The sequence below is a fragment of the Pelodiscus sinensis genome, chromosome 5, assembly GCF_052426305.1.
Source record: "Pelodiscus sinensis isolate ZL-2025 chromosome 5, ASM5242630v1, whole genome shotgun sequence".
Classification (NCBI taxonomy): Eukaryota; Metazoa; Chordata; order Testudines; family Trionychidae; genus Pelodiscus; species Pelodiscus sinensis.
Genome location: NC_143056.1, coordinates 117,860,365 through 117,886,726, shown reverse-complemented (window position 1 = coordinate 117,886,726; position 26,362 = coordinate 117,860,365). Strand labels below are relative to the sequence as shown.

The window sequence follows — 26,362 nt, the reverse complement described above, 5'->3', positions numbered from 1 at the left end:
ACAATGGTCCTTTAAAGAAAGGCACCTTTTCCATCACATCTATGTGGCAGGCAGCCCAGATGGACTGGTCCAAGAAAGCCATCATACTAGAAGAGAAAATAATCTCCAACTTGCAATAAGGCTCCTCTGGCCGCTTCTGTTTCCCTGTGTGGCTGGCAGTTATCACGAGAATGGCTACCAAGCCTTTGGAGACCTGGGCTACGAAGAGTTAAAGCTCCTTCCCACACTTCCTCATCCCCGGTTCTTTCCAACATGACATCACCCACTCAGTTGGGATATTAAATGAGAGTGAAAGAAAGACGCTGGGCACAGGTGCACAGGAGCTCCGGTTACTCCCACAACCACATCAATCTCATCGGAGAGTGTGAATCACCAGGTGGGGTGGGGTGTGCACGTGAGGACTTGAATGGAGGCAGCTGGAGAGGTTCAAAAGACACAGGTTGGGCAGAAAGGCTACCTGTTGCTCACTCCCAGAAAGACTCTTCCTTCGCACACTGCACCGGAGCCCAAGGGAAGAAAAACAGCAGAGCTGTATTTTCACTGGGAGGGTGTATGAGTGGGGAAGTCCAATCTTGCAATGAATGCGGGGCTGCCACAGGGCCAGGCTTGGGCCCACAGTACTGCATCCCCTTGAAAGGTTTAGGAAGTCTTCATAGCACAAAAGCGGGCATTTTGCACCTGGGGCAAGGTATGCGCCATTCCCCCCGCAGAGCAGGCTGGGAGGCAGCGCCTGCCTCGGCTCATCTGCACTGTTGACCCACACAGCTCAAAACTCTCCTTGGGAGCCAGGAGAGTGAGAGGATAGCTACAGCAGGCTCCCCTTCCTCTTGCCCCTTCCAGCACTTGCCAGCCTGCAGACCCTTTGCTAGGCAAAGCACATACAAGTGGCACGGGGGAGCTGTGGAGGATGCAAGGCGGAGATTCGTTGAAAGAGACAGTCACCCTTGCTTCAAGTTTATATGTCCCAACCCCCCTAAGGGAGGAGACATGCTCCCTACATGGCCCAGAACAAAGCACCCAAGTAGGTGCTTAACTTCAAGCATGCCAGGCGTTCAACTGAAGTCAACTGAACTAGTCTTGGGCTTCACTTGAGTATCACGCTTGTGTGCTTTGCTTGACAGGGACCTATGTGAGCAAAATCTTTACCATTCTCTGCTCTATCCCTTCCTAACCTCTGCTGGTGCTACAGGGCTGCCCTTATTTCCCTTCCCAAACATCACTGCTCACAGCTACTGAGCAATATCAGGGTTTCCAAAGGGAACGGCAGAGACTGGCACGCTCCAACACCTCCAAACTTTCAGGGATACCAACCCCAGCCCCAGCACATGCAGCTATAGCAACTCTTCAGTTTTTGGAAAGCGAAGCAGCTTCTTAAAATCACCCCAAAGGCAGTAACTGTCCCTGGCAGTATTCCAAGCCATACTTGGGTTTTCCCTGCCCTACATAATGCTGCTCCACGTTTTAGTGTTAATTCAGAACGAGAAAAAATACCTCGGGGTGGGGCAGTTCTAGTCTTTTATTTGTTAGGCTGACACCTCCCTGGGGCTGGCAGTGGGATGCTCCTGGCACGCATGGAACTAAGCGTGGGGAGGGGGCCAGGAGGGGGGAGAATCTGTATTTAGGGTGGAGTGGGTGGAAAGAGATCTCAAGTTTCTAGATGCTCCCTCGAGCAGGAGCACTGGCTTAGGCGGTTGAATAAGCACTGGTCCCCTTACATTGCACAGAACCTTATCCTTGGCCCAGACTCTCGCATTCCTGAGGGCTTTAGAAAACATTCTCCACTCGATCCAATGTTTTCCTGGCTTCTAGAGTTACCTACATCGTGCGAGGGTGGAGTCCAAACAAACAGAGGGATGTGTGTGGACGTGGGGCACGATGCTAGGAGATGTGCTGACACCTGCTACTCCCACTGAAGAGGAGGGGAGACATTTCCAAGAGCTGTGCGTGTCACAGGATCAAGACGCTGGTGGGACTGTGGTGCTCTCAATCAATCCTCAAGCGTCTATATCCCAGCCAGTCTCTCGGAGGTAAGAAAAGCTCTTAGTGCCTTCCAGCAGAGGCTCTCCAAGCACTGTACAGACAGTAAGGAACATAGCACCTCCAGGACCTAAGAAATTGTTATTACTCCCATGGAGGAGATGGGGAAACAGGCACAGAGCATCTGGATGGCTTTGTCAAGGTCACATGGCAAGTCTGGGAACCGAACTCTGGTCTCCTACCTCCCAGCTCTGTGCTTCCATTACTAGGCCCTGCTGCTTCCCTCCCTTTGTAAAACTAGCTAAGCGCTTCTAGTTTGCTCTGGACAGTTGTGGCAGAAGTCGTGCTCGCCCAGGGACGCAGAATACAGCGTTTCCTTCCCGTGCTCTGAAAGGAAAGAAGTTATTTCTTACTTCCAGCCCCTCTCCTCTTCCCCTACCTCGCAGCTCAGACTCTCAACCCCATCCCTGCCACTTCCCCCGGCCCCAGTTTTCCACAAAGCATATCAGTGGCAACCGCCAATCAAAACCCCCTTTCACTGGGGGAAACTGTGACTGCTCAAGGGAGAGGCTCTGCGCCTTGGGAGCGCTTTAAAAGCTTACTCATGTGCCGGACAAAGTAGGTTACAGCTTAAAGAGAGTGGCACAGCGTCTCATAGCACCTGGCCTACTGGTAGGCCGCAGAGAGTCAAGAGAGCTTCCTCTTTGAAACTACAGGAGGAGATAAATACAACAGTCAGAGGGTTAGAGAGAGAAGAAGGAGCCATGTACAACCATCTCACTTTATGCCTGGATAATTAAGAGCCTATGTACAAAGCACATCTCTGCAAACACCGAGACAAAAAACCAGATCCAAACTCATAACTGTGCTTAGCTGTGTCACCATCACAGGGGAAGGGAAATGCATCCACAGACATGGCCTAGGAAAGAGATAAATGCAGGTGAGGTTCTCCATAATCACTGCCAAATAATTATCAAACCTGAGGTCTCTGGATTTAAAAGCAGCTGCCTCCACTGGGGCTAGCCCCTGTCCTCAGCTGGCGCAAACTGGTGTAGCTCTACTGAAGTCAACTGAGTCGATTTACACCAGCTGAAGATCTGGCCCATGGTTTGGACAGGCACAGAAATAACAGTCAGAGGACTTTTACCTCAACACCTCACTCATCAACAAAGCCCACAGGGTTCTAGATCATGTCCAAGAATTTGGGGACAGCACAAACCTATTGGACCATCCAGTCCACCTCCCTGCAGGGCTCCTCCCTATGGTACATGCATTTACTAGTGTTTTATCTGACCCTGTGCAAAATTCCATCAAGTTCTTCATGAAGGTAAGAGCAGTGTCCCATAGTTTTACCTCCTGGGTGGAAAACCTCAGCTTTGTAGATATAAACAACTGTAAAGTGAAGAAAGAGTATTGAGAACAGTAGTCAATCCCAATGGACATCCCCTGCTGTCCTTTTTCACACTCAGCCAGGCCACACAGACCCACTCTACTGCCACTCTCGCTATGATCAGAGGAAAAACCCAGCAGCCGTGGAAGCAGCTGTGACGGTGGGGGGGGAGGGGGTGGAAGGGGACTTTGATAAAAGGTATCCATAGATCCCAGCATTTGCCTTCCTGAGGGAGGAGGGGACGAGAGGGAAGTGTGATCTCCATTCTCCTCTAGGGATTAAAGGCTTGGAAACCCCTTTGAGATAAGAAGGTGAAGCAGAGAAATGAGGGAAAGTCCTGAAGTGAGATCAAAAGGGACACCTTCAACAGGGCCATTGTTTGAACCAGGGGGAAATTCCACTCTGGCTTATAGGAGCATGTTGGGCCTAGTTGGCTGTAATACTCTGCTACTCCTAGTCACATTTCCCTGCAGGCTGGAAACAACAGCGGATGCTAAGGAGCGCTTGAAAACCTGTTAACCTGTTGTTTTCAAAGACCCAGGCTCCCTGCTTATTGCCAGCCACCTGGGCTCACCCCGTCAAGCCTCCACTAAATCATCATGCATCTCTGTGCCACTGGGGCCTGCTCTCGCTGGAATAAATGGGAACACGCCCGCTGATTCCAAGGGGGGGAGATAAACAGTGTCCCCCCCCCCCAGGAACGAACACTGTGCTCAGATAGGACCCTGTTGAGTGTTGCTCTGCCCGAAGACAGCACTTTGCTCTGGGCGGAGCGCTCTTTGGAAAAGCCAGGCTGGCAGTCTCCAGCTACCATGGGTGCCTCTGAAGCATTGTGCACATTCTTCCCACAAACCCCTCTCCCATTAGAGCGTAAGGGCCAGACTGGACAGCAGACAAGTGTCCATGCAACACGGGGGCTCCAGGACGGGACCAGGATGAAGGGCTGCACTCTCACGCCAGCGAGAGCAGAGGGGTCCTTAGCAGAGAAGAGGAGCGGGACAGAGACAAAGCCACACAGCAGCGAGTGGTGGTCTCTCTCTGAGCTAGCTGGCTCTTGGGCCATTCTGCCCCATCTTCCCCTCTCTCCTGGGCTGCAGCCTAGGAGCAGCCAGTGGTCGCTGGGGGTTCGTTCTAGGGAAAGGTTATATGGCTGGTCCCTGTCGTTCCTGTTTAATGGCAGCGGCTGCAGTAATTACCCTCTTAGAATGGCTAGGAGGTCAGGTACTTGAGCCTGCCCAGCAGCCTCCAACCCCACCTTTGGGTACGACCTACAGAGGTACAGGGTCTATGCCTGGGGGATAAAAGGTGCGTCCACCTGGAGATGCTAAAGTGCATCTGCTTTAGGGTGAGAGAGTCCCTGCCCCACAGCACTTCTGTGCCTTTGAGGGGGGAAGTCCCAGCAGACTCCCCCTTCCCTGGGCGCTGGTCTCCATAAAAGTGGGCAGTGGGCTCAGCTTCAGAGATGCTCCTTGATGAGCACCTGGAAAAGGTGCCGTGGTGCGCGGAGCTGCACACACACGTCCGGTGTGGCCTCATCAACAAGACTCACGTTGCTCCTGCCTATTCCTGCCAGGGCTGGTTCTTGCTCCAGGGTTACACAAAGCCACCTGCGTCCAGCTCTCCTGCCCCTCAATAGGAAACAGCTCTTCATGCTGATCCCTCTGGGATAGCGCCAGTTAAAACCTCAGTGCTCAATGGGCTGGCAGTGAATCCACAGCCTCTGCTAGGACAGGCTTTGAAAGGGCTGGAAGCACCAAGCGCTTGTCTTTGAGTAGCACAGAAGCCACCTTTCGCCCAAAGGGTCAAGGCCTCAATTCAGCAAGATATGAAAGGACGAGTCCCACTGAAGTCAATGAGAAGCCAAAAGTCAGACGTGTGCCCAAGCCCTGCAGTCCTTACTCGGGTAGTGAGTCAATGAGCGTTTAGGCTGAGTAAAGCCTGAATGAGAACTGCAGGGTTGATCCCCTAAAAAAAAACCCCAAACACACCAGTCCTTTGCCTCTTATTCAGGCTCAGCTAAACCCACCCTGTTCGCCTAGTGACATGACTGAACATGCTGGCCAAGACTCCATTGAATCAGGGCAGAGAAAGGGAGAAAAGCACAGAGAGCAGAGGGGCTGGACAAGGACAGCTGTCTTCAGATACTCAAGGAGCATCATGGCCTCAGCCTCTGGGAAAATCCCATCACCTCCCCTGGCTCCTGCTTCATTCTTTTGCTTGGGGGAGGAGGGGCGGGGTGCCATTCATACCAGCCACTGAGCAAGATGACGAAAGAGCCTTTACTAACACTCTTACTCATCACCCTTTGGAAAGTTCCTTGGTGTTGCTCAGGACTTCCTGCTCTCTGGGAAGTTTTAGATTTCTTCCCCACCCTGCCCTCCTCATCATTTCTCCACCGCACAACGTCCAACATTTAGCCTTTTGTTTGTCCACAATGACCCACTCAATGCATAAGAACGCTCCCCACCCCACCCGGCTCCCAGCTGGAATTAGTGTTACGGACATTGTTTGGTCTCAAGAGCTGGGGGAGCAAATATTTCTGCTGGTCAGGACGTACCAATGCCATAGCAGGAATGGCTGCAGGTCAGGACTGAGGTGCATGGCCACCTATGTGAGAAATGTGTCACTTTCTGTCATCTTCTCCATAAGGAAGAAATGAGTTCCGCTTTCCCTCCTTCCCAACTAAGGAAAAATCTTCTTCTCAGGAAGGTCAACTTGCCCCCTGCTGGACAATGCCTGCATGCGTCTCCGATGCTCCTTTTGGTATATTAAGACAAGGCACTCCTGAGCATATGCAAGAGAAGCCACCATAACTCCATATACTGGGGCTAGACTAGAATGCTGCTCAGTGATTTCTGGCTCCCCAGACCCTCCTTCTGCTCTGTTTTATGAGCTATGAGCATGTATTTGCTATTCAGGTTCTGCCATTTCCTCCAGTCTTATCACCGCAGAAAGAAATCTACATCTATGCTCTAATCTAGTTACACCGAATCTCAGCGCTTCTTTTATTGCATTGACTGACCTCTCTCTTGAAATCTCCTGATGGTACCAAAAAAAGGGAGCAGGAGGGTATAAACACCTCGTTGCAGGTTCTTTCTTCCAGGCAGTCGGTATGAGACGCAGATGAATTAACCCCATTATTAATCCATGTACATTCCCCATTAGTCACTTCCTTCTCTCCAAACTGCTTCCACCCACCGACCTTAAGTCTACTTTGACTGTCCTGGCCAACACTTACTCTTGATTTTATACCAGGTGTTGCTGATCTCATAGCTTCATCCTACAAGCCTAGAGACCGGGTGAGCCTGGTTGCCTGCTCCACTCTAGTCTTGCCAACTGGGCTTTGTGGTAGAGGCTGAACCTCTCTAGTCCCGCACTCTCTTGTCTGGTAACATCTGTGGTCCAGCATGATTGGCGTTAGCTATATGTCCACTTATCATGGGTGCGGCCAAGTTTCCTGTGGTCCCATAAAATTTGTTTACAGCTACTAGTCCACGCTCTCAGTGTTCTGTGCTGTTATTTAGCTCTAATTTACCCCTACATGTCCTCTAACAGCCCAGTAAGCAGTGGAAGTGCTGGCAATGCTGCTAGACAATATTGATCTTCTGTGGTTCGGCACATTTTCTGGTTTGGCAACAGTTAGGTCCCGAGGGTGCTGGACTAGAGAGGTTCAACCTGTACTTCCTTAAAAAAAAAAGAAAAAGAAAAAACAGAAAGAAACCCCCAGCCCCTGGAGTTGCTGGCCCTGATTTTCCTCTGCTGACTGTGCCTGCTCCGGACCAGCTTTACTTGTTCTAAGTAAAGAAGAATGTGTCATTTCCATGACTGCCTTATTACTAATTACACCATCGCTGGGTTATGTGGCTCACACCACAAAAACATGCCAAGCTCATTTAGCAGATTCCCATTTTAAGTGATGACGGTGGGGCGGGGGGGAAGTATTTCTTGATTAAACCATTTGGTAAATTAGGTCATTCTAGGCGAGGCATATTTTAAGCTGTTCTATTTAATTTCTCCCTTTCCTCCTCTCACCCTAGTGCTGTGGAGCTAAGACATGGCAACCCCCCTCCCCTCTTTTTTTTTTTTTTTTTAAAGAGCCTTGTGAAAGCGGAATTTAGTGATTGTCTCAGTGAAGAGAAGTGAAACAGCAGCAGGGGCTATTTGGTTGACTGGGGGTGATATTGTTTCTTTGAACTCCCCATCCACAATCATTACTTTCTTCTGGGGGAATTCCTCGCTTTGTTCTGGACCCCACACCTTTTGCCCACTGGGGCAGATGACAGCTGCTTCACTGGACCCTAGTAGCCCAACAACCAGTGTACGATGCTGTTGGTGCATAGGAGTGGTCTACAGAAACACACCATCTCCTCTGTGTCCTTTCCTGGAGGAGTACACGTAGGGGCACATAAGAATGGAGCCCTTCCCCTTCCTACTGTGTATGTGTTCTTCCAGCCCTGCTTAGCCACTCCACACTTGCAGGACTGAGTCCCAATCTAAACAAACTGCCCTCCGGGTTTCTAGAAGGGTGCCCATCAACTCATAGGGGGAAAATGCAGCTGACAACCACCTCCGAATGCTAGTCTCATCCTTTACTCTCCCCTTGCAGTCAATAGCAGAACCGTACCTGCCATGCCCTATCGCAAAAGAGCTTATTTCTTCCTTTGCTACCCCTGAAGTCACCTGGAGGGACAAGCCAGATGCCCCCACCCTTGCCGAAAAAAAAGCGCGCTCCCTGAAACAGCAAAGGTTGAAAATTCCTGGTATTCTCCCCAAGTCAAAAATGCTCTCTGCACCCTTCTATCCCAGGGGTTCTCAAACATCATCCCACGGTGACCCACTGCTGACGACCAAAATTGCAACATGACCCCAGGAAGGGGGACCAAAGCCCAAGTCCCACCAGCCCCGGGGGCACCAAAGCTTGAGGGCTTCAGTGCTGGGTGGAGGAGCTTGGAATGTGTCTTCAGCCCCAAGTCCCAAGCATGCTGAACACCCACTCTGGCAACCCCATTAAAATGGGATCTCACCCACCATCCACTGCTCTGTCCTGATGGTTGCAAGATGCCAGCTGCCTCATTCCTTTACATTGCCCACCCCTCAGCTGCTCTGCAAAGAGAACCTCTTTATAGTGTGGTTCAGGCTCCGCCAACAGCCCCCCCCCAAAGGAAAGGAGCTCGCCAACAAACCTCGCATGTCCCTGCTCTCCTTCATCCTCCTCACTCTGATTTTCAGCTTCAGCTGCCCCTCATGCATGTCTGCCCAGAACTGGTCCTCGGCGGGCGCAATCATAACATCCAGAGGCATCCAGGCAGCTGGGTTGCGTCTCAGAGAGGCACTGCTTGCTTTAGCAAAACAACAGCTGGCAGGCAGGGGGGGAGGGAGAACGGAGCTTGAATTCCCCCCCCCAAAATCCAGCTTCCAAAAGGAATGAAAATGAAAAGGGGTGGGGAAGATGAGGAAGAGAGAGACCCTGCCACCCTCCTCCAGCACTACAGCTTCTTGCTCTCCCCCGGCGTGTGTGCGCGCACAGCGCCAATGAGCCTGAATGAGCTCAGCACATGAGCAACAGCCCTGCTGATCATAGCTAACGGGTCAGGCATGCAACCGCATTCCTTACTCAGCACACAGACACGCAGTTTAACTCATAGGCTACACCACTGACACACGCTTCACTCAGCTGCTTAAAGGGGCAACATCCCATTTTTCCCATTGACCTTGCTTGCTCTCCGAAACAATTGCTCCTTGAACGCCTGCAGGGGACAGCCAGCTCCTCCCTGGAGGCGCGAGGAGCTGCAGCAAGCAGTCCTTTGTTCCACTTGAAGTGAGCGTGATTTGCTTTGATGAGTTAATGCTTGTACAGTGAGTTGAAGGTAGAACGCGCTACACTGTCTATCGAATGCAATTATCCAGGGTGCATTGCCATGGTAGCGAAGCACCAACACAAAGGCTAAACACAGTGCTATTATGGCTCTGGATAGAGTTCGGAAAACCATCCCCAACACCCAGTGTTCTCAGTGGTAGATACAACCAGAAGACTGGGGTTTTAATCTTGATGGTCTTTTTTTTTTTTTTCTCGTGAGAAAACAGAGAGAACAGAAGATTCTTCTTGGGAAAAGGAACTGGGAGACTGGGAAGACCAATCTGGCAAAGATGTAGGCTGCAGGTGAGGGTTTGCTGCAAGGCCCATGATGACAAGATGGGAAGATTGGTCCAACAGTTATGGCATTCCCCTAAGATTTGAGAGACCTGGGTTTGAATCTCTGCAAGACTAAGTCACTGAGGGTACGTCTACACTGCACGGCTATTTCAAAGTAAGCTATTCCGGAATAGTTATTCTGAAAACAACGGCTACGTCTACACTGGCCCCTTTTCCGGAAGGGGCATGTAAATTTCACTAGTCGTCGTAGGGAAATCCGCGGGGGATTTAAATATCCCCCGCGGCATTTAAATACAAATGTCCGCCGCTTTTTTCCGGCTTTTAAAAAAGCCGGAAAAGAGCGTCTAGACTGGCCCCGATCCTCCGGAAAAAGTGCCCTTTTCCGGAGGCTCTTATTCTTATTCTTTGAAGTAAGAATAAGAGCCTCCGGAAAAGGGCACTTTTTCTGGAGGATCGGGGCCAGTCTAGACGCTCTTTTCCGGCTTTTTTAAAAGCCGGAAAAAAGCGGCGGACATTTTTATTTAAATGCCGCGGGGGATATTTAAATCCCCCGCGGATTTCCCTACGATGACTAGTGAAATTTACATGCCCCTTCCGGAAAAGGGGCCAGTGTAGACGTAGCCAACAGGTCTATACTGCAAGGAAGCCTCAAAATTAGTCCAGGGCAGGCTTCCTTAATATAGATGTGCTATCTTGATTTAGAGCCCCAGGATGCACTGGTGAGGAATAACTTAGCCCCTCACCAGGGCCAATTTCAAAATAGCAGAAGTGGAGCGTCTACAGACGCCTTATTTCAAAATAGCTATTTTGGAATAGGCATTATTCCTCGCAGAATGAGGTTTACAGATTTCGGAATAAGACGTCATAAGAACGGCCGTACTGGGTCAGACCAAAGGTCCATCTAGCTCAGTAGCCTGTCTGCCGACAGTGACCAGCACCAGGGGCCCCAGAGAGGGTGGACCGAAGACAATGATCAAGCAATTTGTCTCCTGCCATCCCTCTCCAGCCTCTGACATTATTTAGAAATATTATTTCTACGTCCATTATTTAGAAATTATGGCTTCCACTGTTATTTTGAAATAACACTAGTTATCTCAAAATAACGGTGCAGTGTAGATGCACCCTGATTTTCTCTGTGCCTCAGTTCTCCACCTGTTAAATGGGGATAACAGTACAACCCTACAGCACTGGACTGTTCTGAGGCTAAATTCATTAAAGACTGGGAGGTGTTCAAATACTGCAACGAGGGGGTCACAAAAGTACTATAGAAAGAACATGGAGGCTGGATTGATCTGGGATTATTAGCTGCACTGGATTAGAGTGGCTAGACAGGACACCCTGACTGATTTTGCAGCAGTGGGGATGGAGCTTAAGGATTTGGTAGATTTGGGTCCTGTTCAGCCTTACCACACCCCGCACCTCAGCCCCTGGTGTAACTGCTCACTGAACAGAGTTCCACTTGCTTCCACTCAGAAAATCTGAGGGAGTCAGAGAAATCAACAGGGACAGATTCTAAATGCACTGTTGTTGTAGCTGCACTGTTCCTAGGATATGAGATGCAATATGGATGAGGTAATATCTTTTATTGGCACTATTAGGCCACGTCACCTGGAATAGCCTCTTAAAACACGGGGTGACTGCTTGTGCTCAACCATCTGCGTTCTATTTAGTTGCAACGCAGAGGCTATGTCTACACTGCGACGTTATCGCGTTGCAACTTTCTGGCTCAGGGATGTGAAACCTCCCTTGCCCACCCAGTGCAGGAGGCTACAGCGCTGTAAAGTGCCAGTGCAAACGTGCTCTCACGCTGTTAGCTACTCCCCTCGTGTACCTGGTTTACATAGAGCACTAGGAGAACTCCCTCCCTGAGTTTGTGCTGTGGCTACACCTTAAAGCACAGGTGGAGTTGAACTGGCAGGCTAGAGACCAACAGCTCCATAACCCATCTGCATTCTCCTAAATCACTGCCTCTCCGCTTTTGAGAAACTCCTCCGTACGTACCCCCTACAGCCTACTGGAGGAGAAGCATGCATAGGCTGTGTCTATACTACAGAATTTTTTCCAAAAAAACTTCACTTACATCCACACTGCAAACATGTTCTTTCAGAAAAGAAAAAAAAAAATCGAAAGAACTGAGGTAAACCTTCTTCTATGTGGAAGAAGTCTTTTTCCGAAAGAGCTCTTTCGGAAAAAGGTGTGTGTGGATGGGGAAGAGGGAGTTCTTTTGCAAGAAGAGGAAAAAGCACAGGTGCCCTGGTGGCCACTTCGTTCATAGTAATCACAGTGTACATGTGAGGTAGCATCCACACTGAATGGACACGATCTTTTGAAAAAGCAGATTGGTTTTTTGATGCGCTTTGGCATTGTGGACGCTTTCTTTCGGAAGAAGTTTCTTTGGAAGATCTCTTCTGGAAAAGTTTCTTCTGAAAGAAGCCTGCAGTCTAGACGTAGCCCCAGACTTCTTTTTGGGTGTAAAATGGAGAGGAAAGTTACAAACTTGCACGATCTGTTCCCATTCATCCTGTGGCTTAATTCATGAATTGTGATCTCATGCACAGCCTCTCTTCCTCCTTTGGGAGAGGAGGATTCGTTCCCCATCTCTCCCTCCCACAAACCATTTGCATGCTTGTGCATGCTTTAAAATGTCTCAGCTCATCTCCTCAAAGGTTTCTGAATTCTTCCCAAACCTCCAGGAAATGGCTCAGGGCTAGACCAGGCAGACGGGCCATATTGTATCTTTAAGCCCTGAAGCTTTACAGGCAGAGAAAGGCAAGGTGGAGTGATACATGGGAGACTTCAATGTTTTTCTTTAAAGTGACATCACGTGAGATGAGGTCACTAGCATTATATGAGCCCTGCTCTCCCCCTCGCACCAGTTAGTGGAGCCAGTGTTCTAATGAGGCTTGTTATTGTGAGTTTTATTATTGTCAGATGTGGGTCAGAGGGTGGATAACATTCCACGCACATTCAAACCAGGTCAGAAAAAAGGATCAGTGTTCAACCAAAAAGCAATGCAGGGGAACCTAGGATGCTGTTCTACCACCCGTCGTCTCTTCCCAGCAAGCACAACCCTGACTGGCAAAGACAGCATAGGGACAACAGACGCTGTTGCACTTTATTGTGCTCAGGTCTCTGGTATACTCGACACAGTGAAGCGGTAAAGTTTGCTTCCATCATGCAGCGTAGATTCTCCTCTCTCCCTGGGCAGGCATTTGAATTAAGGGGAAATTTCATGGCCTTGCCTACATTGCATGGTCCCGTCTATGCAGCAAGATAAAACCCTGCTTCCATGTTGGAGGACAACTCTGCTGCAACCAGTTCCTCCAACATCGTTGCATTTGCAATATGGATGGGAGTGAAATCACACAGAGATCAGCACAGGCAGTGGCTTAGCAAATCCCATTTCCTATTAGATGGTCTAGTCATGGACCTGATGAAGGAACTGAAGCATGAAATTCTGTGGCCTGTCCTATTCTACTTGATCATAATTGGCCCTGCAGAGCTTGAAATCTATGAATATATTATCTTCCTTGGCTATGTTGAGTTACAGGAGGGACTGGCTGCCTGACCGTCTCATGGCTGAGAGATTCTAAGGCTACTTTCAGGTTGCAGGTTCCAGCAGGAAGAGTTCGAACCTGCTTTTTAAGGCTACAACTACACTGTAGCCTTTGTTGGCAGAGACAATGCAAAGGAAGCGCTCGTTAGTATTTCTCATGCTCTCATTTGCATAGTCTCTTCCAATCCGTTTTGTGGAATAGGTTTTTGCGCAAAAAACCACAATGTAGATGGGGCCATTTTTGCACAAAAAATCCCTTTTGCGCAAGAACCCCTATTCCTCAAAAAAGCAGGTATACAGGAAACCTGTGCAAAAGGTTTTTTTTGCACCATCTACACTGTGGATTTTTTTGCGCAAAAACCTGTTCCTCAAAACGGATCACAAGAGACTAGGCAAATGAGAGCATGGAAATGCTAATGAGCCCTTTATTTGCATTGTCTCTGCTGACAAAGGCTGCAGTGTAGATGTAGCCTGACTCTTCCCAGCATGGCTGGGGCATTTCTGGCTGAGTCCTGTAGTGCAGATTGGCTTATGCTCTGCATCACTTCCCACCTTCTTAAAAAACAAAAGGTACACACAAGCAACAAACCCCCTCTTCACAGGTAATTAATCCAGTTCCAGATGAAAATTCCTCCCTGGAAATACTCTCTCTAGCCTATGCTTTCCCATACACAGTCCCCTTAGAATATAGGTTAAACCTCTCTAGTCCAGCATGCTCTGGACCGGACCGGTGCTGAGCCAGAGAATCTTCCAGATCACGGGAGGTCAATATTGTCTAGCAGCATTAGCAGCACTTCCACTGCTTCCATGGGCTGCTAGAGGACATATAGGACTAAATTAGAACTAACAGCACAGAACACTGAGAGCCAGGACTGGTGGCTGTCAACAAACTTTATGGGACCCCAGGAAACTTGGCCACACCCAGGATAAGCGGACGGACATCTAACTGAAATCACACCAGACCACGGATGTGGCTGGACCAGAGTGCACTGGACTGGAGAGGTTCAAGCAGTGCCACTATCTTTCAGCTGAGTGGTGCGATTCCCAGCTTGACAGATGGGTCTGGGCTAGCTCAAGCAGTGCTGGTGTGCTAAAAATAGCAGTGTAAATGGTATAAGATGAGCAATGGCTGGGGCATCTCTTTACATCAGCAGGGAAGCATGCTTCCTGCTGTAGTGTTGACTTCGCCCATCGAGCTGCCCCTCCCCTGTTTTGCTCCTGGACTTCCACCCCCTTCCTTCCCGTCTCTTTTTCCCTAGGTGCAGCCTATTTGGAAGCTACTATGGAGCAGGAAGAGAGTGTGGCTGAGATGGAGGACATTTCTCTCCCATTGCTACTGTTCCTTGTAGATCAGGCTGCACAGAAAAGAGAGATGTCTCATGGCACCTGCTAGAGGCTCTCTCAAGGTGGCCAGTGCAAGACTAGCCCTCTCTTGTGCATGCCTCCGGGCATGGTTCCAGCTCGTGTTTAGTGGCTGCAGAGGTGGGATTTTGTACACACAAACCTCTTACATAACAGCAAGGGCAATAATGCAACACTGGGCCGAGGCGGCTCGTCGTGTGTGACAGGGAAAAGCCAGAAATCAATCATTTACAAAGGAGGCAACTGATGCACTGAAATGATGATCTGAGAGAAAGCATGGTCTGGTAGGTAAACTGCGGGGACTCAGAAGAGCCCACTGCACCAAAGTTCCTGTGGGACCTTGGGTAAGTCTTTCTGTGCCTCAGTTCCCCATCTGTAAAATGGGACTAATGGTTCCTTTGTTTCTGCCTTTTGCTTCGCTTGTCTATTGAAAGGATAGGCTGTTTGGGGCAGGATTGGCTTCTCCCTAGGTTGCGTCCCTAGGTTGTGTTAGAATTTAACCAAATAAGCTGATGCTTACCCGTTAATGTTATCGCTTAAACTGCTCCGCTCCTGGGGAGGCTTCACTGTGGGCTCTGCAGTATAAAGTTTATTTAAGCTTCATGCTGCAGAGCCCACAGCACTTGCAACCCCTAGGATTTTCTGGCAGTTACACGGTTACCTTATTAAACAACTTTTAACATCCCTCCTGCCAACCCTCACAAGGTCACCTCGCTGCCCCCACGGCATACATCATCATAAATGCAAACGAGTATCCTCCTTGGTGTAACGCCACTGAAGTCAGCAGCATTATGCTTGGGAGGAAACTGGCATGAAGCGTCTCCAACACGAAGGCGCGACGAGTCCGCCTTTAGCACGGACATACACACGCAGTGACTAACTATGTGATGGCGATAACCCAGCTGGGTGGTGTCCAGCGTTTCTCTCCCCCTTCCATCACAGGGAGCTTACAATAATCGCAATGTCAAATCTTTCGCATGGGCCTCCGGAAAAGGGGATGATGCGGGGAGAGGGGGAAGGAGGGCACTTGGTTTCTCAAAAGGAAGGAAATCATAACTGGGCACAGATTCCTGTCTGCTAGGATTCCTTACTGGGAAAGTTTCCTCCCCGTCCCCAGCTTTCCAGAAATGAGATATGAAACGACATGATGGTTTTGTAACTCTTGGCAACTTGTTCTCTCCCTCCCTGTCCCCCATGTCCTTGTCTCCTGTTCTTGGTCCAATTGTTAAAAATGCAGCCAGAGGGGGGGGAAAAGCTCCAAGGAATAATTATAGAATCAGGAAAACAAGTCCTCTGACGACAGTGTTACTAAACAGGGATGTTTAGAACACAGGCCAGGAATACAATCAGCTCATACATATGTGACCTGGCGTAACCCATCCCAGCAATGCAGCCGCTGCTCCCCTGGGAAGCAAACAGGCAAAGAGATCCAAGAGTTCAAACGCAAGGGTGGGGCACGATGGGAAGGGGGGAGAGTTTACCAGGATCTTACACCTCAGCCTGGAGAAACCACTCCCTCCTGGCACACAAAGGGCATTTGGATATTATGCGCCACTCCCCACATACTTTGATAAGAAGCAACCACAGCTGGAGTTAGGTCCCTACCAGAGCAGCGGTGTGGCATCGTGCAAGGTACAACCCTCCACGGACACTCGTGAGAAAGGTTCCATTTCCCAGCAGCCTGGGCTCACCAGGCAGGTAAAGCATTCGCTGCCCTAGCATCTCTGCCCTGGCCCAATCTAGGCAGCTTCATGGGATTTTAGAAAAGAAAGCAGCTCTGCTATTTTGGACTTGAGAATGACTAGTGCCCACGGTTAAGGTTCTCAGCCCATCTTTAGATACTTAAAAAAAAAAATCAAACTGCAGTTTAAACGCCAGGGTACCATCCTCTTTGACTGTGTTCAGCTGTTATTCTGGATGCTCAGCCCAGGAAAATCAGGTACTTGGGGAGAAGCAAGAGGGGAAAAAACACACTGCAGAGATACTACTCCACCAACCACAGGCATCATCACAGGGTGTCCAAGTGACAGGAGGACAGTTTCCTACAATATCCTAAATTAACTTTATTGAATTAGGTTAATACTTTCGGGGTCTGCTGCATTAAAAAGTCAACTGTGTATTTGTTAATGCTGGGCTCTGTGTTTCCATAGGAAAGGGAAAATACTGGTGCACATACGCTAGTTCAAACTAGGCTCCACAGGGACCAGCAGACAAAGAAATGGCTTTTGGAGAGGCTGTCTGGTTTTAAACAGGCTCAGGGGCTTCTTTCTGATCCAGCAAGTGGACAGAGGACTCCAGCCCTAGAGTAGGATGGGAAGCACTGAGATCCCCATAAGACTGGGTGCTTGTTCTGAGCCTGAAGTTGTACAGATGGAACCTCTCTAGTCCAGAACTCTCTGGTCCACAGACATCTGTCATCTGGAATTATTTTAGTTAGCCAGATGCTCCGCCGCCTCTTGCCGCCACCTCAGCCCCAGCACTGTCCCCAAGCAAAAATCAGCCACCCTGGCTGCTGGAGCTTCACAGGTGTGGCCAAGTTTCCTGCAGTCCCATAACGTTTGTTTACAGCCACCAGTCCTGGGTCTCACTGTTCTGTGCTGTTATTTAGCTCTAATTTACCCCTAAGTGTCTTCTAACAGCTCAGTAAGCAGTGGAAGTGCTGGTAATGCTGCTAGACAATATTGACTTCCCATGGTCTGGAAAATTCTTTGGTTCAGCACCAGTCAGGTCCAGAGGGTGCTGGACTAGAAAACCAAGTCTCACTCGCACAGACCTTGGGAGACAGGCCAATCCTCACCCACAGAGAGCCCCCCAACCTGAAGCAAATACTTACCAGCAGCCACAACCACACCACAGACATGCCTACCCAGGAACCTACCCCTGCAACAAACCTGGTCAAGCAAAGATGACTGCACTGGCTAGGCCATCTGAGCAAGCTGGAAGACAGACACATGCCCAAGGATATGCTATACGGGGAGCTCTCATAGGCAGCAAGAACAACAGGACATCCCAAGCATCACTATAAAGACACGTTCAAGCGAGACAGGAAGGGATTTGGAATTGATCATGACCAATGGGAAATCTTGGCAAGTGATTGAAACAAGTGGTACCATCATCTCCATCAGAGTCTCAAAGTCCCTTATAGGAGCTGGCTCCTATCGTCACACGAGACACTGCAAAACACCGACATCATAGGCTGCAGTTCCCATCGTCTCTTGCAGACAAAAGGATCCCAACAACTAAGGTACAGGAATATCTGTTGTGATTTCCGAAGGCGCACCACAGTAGCTAGTTACACAGTGACATTTCAGCAGAGGATATAAAGGTATTTACAGAAGCCATGCTGGAATTAGGTGACCTTTCAATCCACTTAGCACAGAGCTGGCCGGTCTCCATTCAGTCAAACTGCTCACACTTCCCCCTTCACAGCAGACGGGGCAATAATAAATACTGGCCATAGTTATTTCAGATCCAGAGTGTTTCATTAAATAAATCAGTGGAGTCCTGTGGGCTCCTGATAGGTCCTAATGTTGGAGATTCGCTGGCAGCTCCCTTGTGCAGCATCTATAGAGCACTGGATAGACAGATAATACCAGTCTCTGTTTCTAGGACCTCCTGCAACAGCCATCAATGGGAGCGGCTAAGAGCTCAGAGAAAACTCTTGTGAGCTCAGGACAGAAAGCGTTCTCTGCAGTAGACTGTCAACAGTGCAACTCCTGGATATTAGCTATCAGACAGTGAGTCTCAGCACCAACAGAGCTAAGAGGCAGACATGGCTTGCAGAGTCCTTCATTCACTCACTGGACAATCTGCATGTAGAACTGGAGTTACCTAAGCTGGAATTTGTCCATGAAACCAGATTTTAAAATCTCTCCTTCTGTGACAAATTGCCAGGGGACCTTTAGTGACCACGAGTGGAACCCCCTTGCTCCCAGTAGTGCAATGCGCTCCGACACTATAGTGGGTCACTGGTTTGATAATGACACAGAGCAGGCTGCCTACAAAAATCACAGTCTGGATTTACCTTGGAGCTCTTCCATCCACATGCCAACAAGCCTGACCCTTGCTCAGTCAGGAGCTCTGTTGATATTGTGATCCTAGATAGCTCAGCTGCTGCAGGCTACTACGCTTACAGGCATTCATGTCAACTAATTAAGCTGTTGAGGGTTAAAATTAGAATTCCAGTGCTCTCAACTTCTCAGTTCAGGGGGCAAGGCAGTGGCCTAAGGGACTCCTCTTCCAAAATTTGTGCAACAGAGATACATCGTTGGCCATGTCTTGACTCCAGGGAAGATTGATGCTGCTGTGATTAATCTTCCGGGGTTTGAGTTACTGGGTCTAGTTAAGACCCACTAAATCAAATGCAGAGGGCGTCCCTGTCAGCAGCCGGTACTCCTGTGCCTGCAGTAAGTATGGAGTAAGGGAAGCCAAAGGGAGCATTTGCGTAGCTGGAGTTGCATATCTTGATTCGACCTTCCCCTTTAGTGTAGACCTGGCCCATGTTCTTACCTATGATGCTCTTCATGTTATTGAGAAGAACAGCACTGAAATCCTATCACCTTCTGCTTATCCAGGTCACTCACAGGCCAGTGCCCTCTTCAGCCGTTAGCAAGCACAGGTTTGTGTGAGCGCACCAATGCTACAGAGGACACTTCATCCACACTGAAATGTCTTGCCAAAGTGACCTGACAAAGAGAGAACCACCTGGGGAAATGAGAAAGAGCTCAGCAGGGAAGGTACAGACTAGACAGACACTACGTAGTGCACGCTTGGGCTCACAGAATAAAAAAAGAACTCCGTCTGTTTTGCCTAGACACTGCCATGCCAGATCAGAGGCCTCAGCCAATCCGGATTCCTGGCGCTCTGTGGCAAATACCGAATGCTTCCAAGGAAAGTGCTAGAATGTCCATAATGGATAATGATAGAATAACCTGCCCAGCTGGCAGTTTCCTCCTCACCCCCTCCGTCATTAGTTAATTTTTGGTTTATGGCCTGAAGCAGGAGGGCACATCTTCAGTCAGCCACCCATCTTGTCTGCCCTTCTGCCATCCACGCCCACTGAGTCGTGGTTTTCATGGAGTTGTTCACAGGGACACTCAAGTAACTTCCCCTGTGTGTGTACAGTTAACATAGAACCCAGCAAACGCATGGGCAGTTCACACTGTCCCTTCAAGTGAGACGTCCCCTTTACCCTTCACCAGTGAATTTCAGCCACCAGCGCATTGTGCAATTTTCATAGCTTGGCTGGCTCCCTCTAAAGTCTTCAGAACTCTCAAGTCTTGACTAGACTCCACAATTCTGTGCTTTCTGCAAACCTGGCCAAACCTTCCCCCTGTTCATCCTATTTTTTAAATCACTGATCAGCATTATAAGCACCATCACAAGCTCTCACCATTAACCTTCTGTCATGATGAGGACTGGCCCTTCATCCCTGTATTATTTCCTGCCCTTCAGCCAGCTCCTAATCCAGGAAAGATCTTCAACTTGTGCCTCATGGCTACACAGCTTCCTTAATAGCTCTAGGGAGGGCTTCATCAAAAAGTCTTTTGAAAGTTATACTAAAAAGAGCCCTACATGGATACAAATTTGTATCTGCATCTCTATCCTCAAAAACGAGCTTCAGATATCCGCACTGACATCCACAGACATGGCAACCTGCAGATATAAAGCAGATATCTTCAGATTTGCAGGGTTCTAGATATTAAATTTATCTCTTTATCCATATCTGCAAAACGTGAACCACAGATGTCCGTATCCACATCCGTAGATGCAGATACCTGCAGATTTGCAGGGCTCTCCCAATACATCATACTGACTACATTTCCCATATCCTTAATTTTGCTGTCACCTATTCAACAACAACAGGGCCCGGACAGCTCATTTTCCTAAGTCAGAGGGCAGATTCCCGCTGAGCAGTCTGGCTAAAAAGGGCCACGATTAAACAGACCAACTAGCTAGCTCATCAAACCAAGGCTTTTAATGCACCGGATGGGCACCTTCAGCCTTCCCCTGGTATTTATATTGTTGCAGGAAGCAAACGAGAGGGGGAGTTGACATTTACGCAGCTCCTATGGAAGATGCAGACCCTCTCCGGTACCGTCAGGCTGTATGTGGTCTGGGCCCCTAGCCAGCTGTGTCAGGGCCAATCTGCTTGTTGAAGAGCTTCAGAGCTGGGGGGAGCAGGGGAGATGTCTCACCCCTGATATTGTTACATTCTTTCCGAATCCTGGAAGTAAACAGACGCTCCAAATTTAGAAAGAAAGGGACTGGAAAATGTTAAAACGCTCCTTGCAGAAATGGGACAAACCGACGCTGTTGGGGACGGAGGGATGATCTCACATGTGCACCAGAGCCAGATGACAAGCTCACGACTAGTGTGCAGAAAGCAAGAGAGAAGCCTGTGTCAAGTGAATGCCCAAGATGGGAAAGAGCAGCTTCCCACACCCAACCCTAATCTAACCTTCTCGGCCTAGGGGCAACCCAGTTCTACCTCGTCTAGCCTGGCAAAGGGCCTGGGGATAGCCATCACGCCATACCCCTAGTGCAGGTTGGCACAGACACAGAGTCCCTTTGCTTAACGCTGGCACAAATTATGACTTACAGTGGTGATAGGGTTTTGTAACAGTCCACGCACAGCAGCTGAAAGTAGGCCAAACTCCCAGGGGTGGATCCTCTTGCCTAACACTTCCTCCAAAATTAAGAGTCATGCCACCGTACAAAAAAAATGAGAAGTCCTGTGGGAGAACACTTCCATCTCCCTGGGCACACAGCAGCTGATTTAAAAAGTAGCCAGCCTGCAACAAAAAAAACCCTTCAAAAACAGACCCCAAAGAGAAACTGCAGAGCTACAATTCATTTGCAAATCTGACACTATTAATTTAAGATTAAACAAAGATTGTGAATGGCTAGCCAACTACAAAAGCAGTTTTTCCTCTCTTGGTGTTCACACCTCCACAACAGCTGCTAGAAGTGGGCCACATCCTCCCTGACTGAATTGACCTTGTTATCTCTGGCCTTCCTCTTGATTGGTACTACCTTCTTTTCATGCGCCCGTATATTTATTCCTGCCTCAGGAATTTCCACTACATGCATCCGATGTAGCGGGTCTTTGCCCACGAAGCCTTATGCTCCAATAACACTGTTAATCTATAAGGTGCCACAGGACTTCTTGTTGTTCTTGCAGATTCAGACTAACCCGGCTACCCCTCTGATACATGCCACCATACTGGCTGTTTCTCTCTTTTAGCCTATAGTTCTGAGGTCCTTGGGCACTCCATGTACATCTGGAGTGACTTCAGTGACTCCCTATCTGTCAAGCACCAAGAGCTGTTCTCCCTTGGGCACCCACTGTAAACCACAGTGGTGCAGCTTACTTTGTATGCAGGGCAGCCATGCTAGGCATTTGTGCTGGTGCAGCAGCCTGGGTGTAAATCCTTTACGTGGTTCCTGGGAAGGAGTCACCATGTTATTCATCTGGTGTCCATCTGCCTTATTAGTCAGGTGAGGGGCTTCAGGTTCAGTTTTCACAGGGATGTCTGAGGTCACCTATGAACAAACCTCTGCTCTGGGATTTGGGGAAAGGGAGGGGTCACAACAAACCAGAAAGGTCTGTACGGCCGCGAGGGACCAGGCATGCAAAGTGCCGCGTAGATGCATCCAGATGGGGAAGTTTCCTAAGCATGGGGCTGCTGATGTGAACGGTAAAACAGGAGGGCACTGTCAAGGGAGCCTACCAGGACTCCCTTAGTCCCACCCGTCCTTGCCAGGTGGGCACAAAGGGAAGAAAGGAGCAAGAGAGACAGCCCCTGATGTCAAGTCCTTCAATACAAGAGCCTGCACGCAGAGGCCACCGAGTGCTGCTGCCGTATCAACAAACGGCCCTCAATAAAAACAAAGAGGCGGTTTGCAAAAAAGCAAGAGAGTGTGTGTTGAACTAAACAAAGGTTAAAGAACAGTCAGGCTCCTGCTGAAATAGCACAGCACGGCGGGGAGGAAGGGGGCATTACGTAAGGCAGGAAAAATGCTGGCTCCATTCAGTTTTCCACCACTTCATGTGATGTCAGGAAAACCATATAAATCAACAGGCTTTCTGCTCCCACGGATGGAGGGCACCGAGCAGCACTATTTATATTAAAAAGAAAAAAAAAGAAAAGAAAAAGCAACAAGGAGAGGCTTTCCAAGAGGGGGAAGAATGGACTCTAAGGTCCGTGCATGCCTCCAGCCGCTTTGGAAGCATCCTGCTCTATGGTGTGTTAACACTTTAGGACAGTGGTCCCCAATGCGGTGCCCGCAGGCGCCATGGCGCCCGCCGGGGCATTTATGCACGCACGCCGAAACATCTGGGCTGGCCCCGCCCCCAGCACATGCGCGGTGCTGCCCCAGGTGCGTGGGCGGCCCCTGCCCCAGACACACAGCACATGCGCAACGCCGGCCCCGGGTGCAGAGCGCGCGGGCGGCCCCTGCCCTGGGCACGCGGTGCATGCGTGGCCCCACCCCCGAACACCCGGCGTGTGAGCAGCCCCGCCCCCGAACGCCCAGCAGCCGCAAAAGGTTGGGGACCACTGCTTTAGGAGCTCCCGCCCTCTATCCCATCACCTCCACCTCTTCCTTTCAGGCCCTGCAGCTGCTGCTGTTTTCATGCCCAGCATGGCACTTCTATGCAGAGGACTGGCGCTGAGGCGTCATGTCAGGCCCGTATACAGGAATTTCTGGGGTGGTGACGCTTTCTTTGTAAAAGTGGACTGCAAGGGTGTGAATGCACCTCCCATGGCCCCCCAAGTAAGCAGGGAAATCAGCCCCAGCCTTCCCCTGGCTGGTCAGAACATGGAGGAGGGAGGCCTGGGCAGTATGCCACTCCTGCTTTCTTCCTGCCAGCCAGAGCATGCTTACTTGGGGGACAATGGGGGTGGGAGGGTCGCACCCTTCACACACACACACTCCGGGTATGGGCCTGCATGTGGCGTAGAACTATGATGGCAGGGTTCTGACTTTCCATAGCATGGGGAAACTACGAGCATGTCTACATTGCAGTAAGAGACCTGTGGAGGCACGGCCATGCCTGGCCTAGGTCAGTTGCTTCGGAATCACAGAGCTTGGGCTAGGGAACTGTAAAACTGCAGTTCGATGTTCATGGAGCCCAGGGTCTAAGACTCATGCAGGAGGAGGCTCTCGGAGCCTGTGCTCCATCCCATCCCAGACATCTACACTGCAATGTTTAACCCTTGAGCCTACGCTGGGCGAGCCCGTCTCAGATAACCTTGGTGCCACAGGTTGCGGATCACAGTCTAGACGTACTCCTAGGCATCAGGAGAGGAAGTGACTTGCCCAGAGCATCACAATGAGGCACAGAAGCCAGGCATCCCCAACCTTGCTCAAGCCACTAGAACACCCTGGGGAAGCAAAAGGTCTTTGCCTATAAAACAGGGGAATTCCTCTCTGTCCCAGACATTACTGCAAGTTCCATTAGCCACCACATCTCACGAGTGTCAGTCACAGGGAAATTCCAGCCAGATACGGATGCCAGTGGGATTAAGTCACTGGTAGGAGACCAGCATGCAAAGATTAGTCCTTATCAAGAATTGCTCTTGATACACCTTCCCCATGGAGATCACAAGTGCAATGAGTTTAGCAGTCTCGTTTGTGCCTCTTGAACCTGAAAATAAACGAGATGCACTTAGGACGGCTGAGGTGAAACAGAAAACCTACAGAAAACCTACCCACAGTCTCCTGAGGATTCAACCTGCACACAGTCTCCAGCACAGCTGCCTGGGTAGAAACTCCTAAAGCAGATGGGCAAAGCTGCCATTTGTACTGGTGGACTAATACCTGCTTGAAATCAGGGCAAGCTGCACTGGTGCAAAACAGGGCTTATAGCAGATTTGCTGTCTGCACTAGGGGCGTATACCTATTGGGGTGTTAAAAAGTGGTTAATTAGGTTAAAAGTCTCAGTGGTTACCTGGTTACTCATTGCAGGCTCTGCAGTATAAAGTTTATACTGCAGAGCCTGCAGTGCAGGGCAGCAGCTGGCTTCCCAGGAGCTGGTGCATGCCGGAAGCTGGCTTTTAAGCTGACTCCTGCCGTGTACCAGTTCCTGCCTGCTGGCCCCACTCCACTGCCTCTGTATCAGTGCAAGGGGCAGCAGCTGGCTCCCAGCACACACGGCTTGCTGCCCTGCTTCAGCTGTGCTGCTGCCGCTGATAAAAGCTTTTACGCTGGCTCCTGGCCTGTACCGGCTCCTGGCCCCACTCCCAAAAGCCTGTGAGTAATCGTTAACTGTAACCGATAAGCCTAGGCTTATCGGTTAACTGTTTAAACAGTTATATATTACATCCCTAATGCAGTTATGCTGGGTCCAGCCACCAATTAACAATATCCACAGTGCAGGCAAGGCTCAGTGCAGACTGAAGTGTCATTCTTCGGGAGTAGAGGCCCAAAGTTCTCACCATCTTCATAAAGCCGTGGACCAAACTACAACATTATTCTCCATGGGGATGCAGGAGGTACCCTGGCATGATGCAGGCACTAAGTCATCATGCACAGGAAGGAACCAAAGCTGAGATGGGAGTGGAGGCAAATATCAGAACGTGTAGTTTTGATCTAAATGCAAAGGATGAATCGGACTATCTCGATGAGTCTTCCCTTCTGGAGTCCTGTGGATAGGACTTAGGTTGGGTCCCCCTGTGTTTGGCCATGTGCCTGGGATGAGCTTAGCTTTCTTTACTCCATTTTAAACAATTAGTTCACCCGCCTTGGAAGAGCAGCAGGGGCTTTGATAAGCAGATGGAAAGGTCTGGCTAAGGTCATGGAACTTTTGTCGGTGCCAACGCAGGCTCAGTTCAGCCATCGTTATGTAACTGCTCAGAGCCCCATTCTGAAACCCAGAAGATATCCCTCTGCCTCAGCAGGCTATGAAGCAGCCATAGGAGTACTTCTCCTTCCGCCCCAACCATAAAGAAGTACTGCCCCCCCTCCAGCTAAAATCAGCGCTCTGGCCTTCTCTGCACACTTTCTGGCTTCACCTGGGAATGCTGCTGAAGCAAGTTCCAAGAGCCACCATTATATACGAGTGACTGATGAGTGTGGGTCCCTTAGTTGAGATGTGTTAAAGGAGCCCAACTGTCAGGAAGTGCCAAGCGCCCACCCTCTGAAAAACCAGGCCCTTTTAAAAGAGGTCTTGCCTGCCCCAAAAATGGAGGCAGCCAGAATCACAAGTCGCTGCAGAAAATCTTGGCTCACGTCTTTTGCCCCTCTGCAAAAGACCCATGCACTAGGGATGTGAAAGGGTAACCGGTAAGCACCACCCCTAGCAGGTAATGCTTACTGGTTCCAGTTACCCAACTGGGGATGGAGCAGCTCCCCTCCTGTCCGCAGCAGGCCTAGGTGCATCACAAGGCAAGGGCTGCTCCGGTTGTCCTGCAGAGGGGGGTGGGAAGGGGCCGCTCCAATCAGTTAACTGATTAAACATCACATTTAACCAGTTAACCAATTAACGGGATTGTACATCCCTACCATGCATGCTACGGCACTAGACAACAACAAGCCAAAACCAAGAATACCGATTGGGAGAAGGGATCAGAGGATGCTTTTGTTATTAGCTCTCCCCCACCCCTTCAATCTGGCATTCTTCTTTTGCAGTTTCTTTGGCAAATGAGATTAGCTGGGCACAGTGGATTATTATATTAATATTATAGTACTGCCAAGTGGCCTCAACTAGTATCAGGACCCCACTGTACCAAAGCACTGCACCTAACGAGCTGTCATCCCAACTGACAAGAGAGGAGGATCATGCCCATTTTACAGATGAGAATGGAGGCAGAGGAGGAAAGGACTTGTTCACATGCAGCACAGCGGAAACACAGTTTTGCTGAGCGCCAACCCAAGCAACAAGGCCAGCCTTTGCACCAGGGGGTTCACCCTAAAACCT

General features: G+C 49.7%; 1 protein-coding gene across 2 annotated transcripts in view; it reads right to left on the bottom strand.

The window, feature by feature from the left end:
- Positions 1–26,362, bottom strand: part of DUSP8 (dual specificity phosphatase 8) — a 95,465-nt gene that overhangs the window by 18,374 nt on the left and 50,729 nt on the right. Inside the window, exon 1 of one of the 2 annotated variants that reach the window (XM_006134933.5) lies at positions 8,551–8,924. The exons of the other annotated variant lie outside the window; for it this stretch is intronic. Within the exon in view, the coding sequence (XP_006134995.3) occupies positions 8,551–8,668 (118 nt within the window). The 5' untranslated portion in view covers positions 8,669–8,924. Of the gene's footprint in view, positions 1–8,550; positions 8,925–26,362 lie in introns of those variants that run through there. 2 annotated transcript variants of the gene reach the window in all.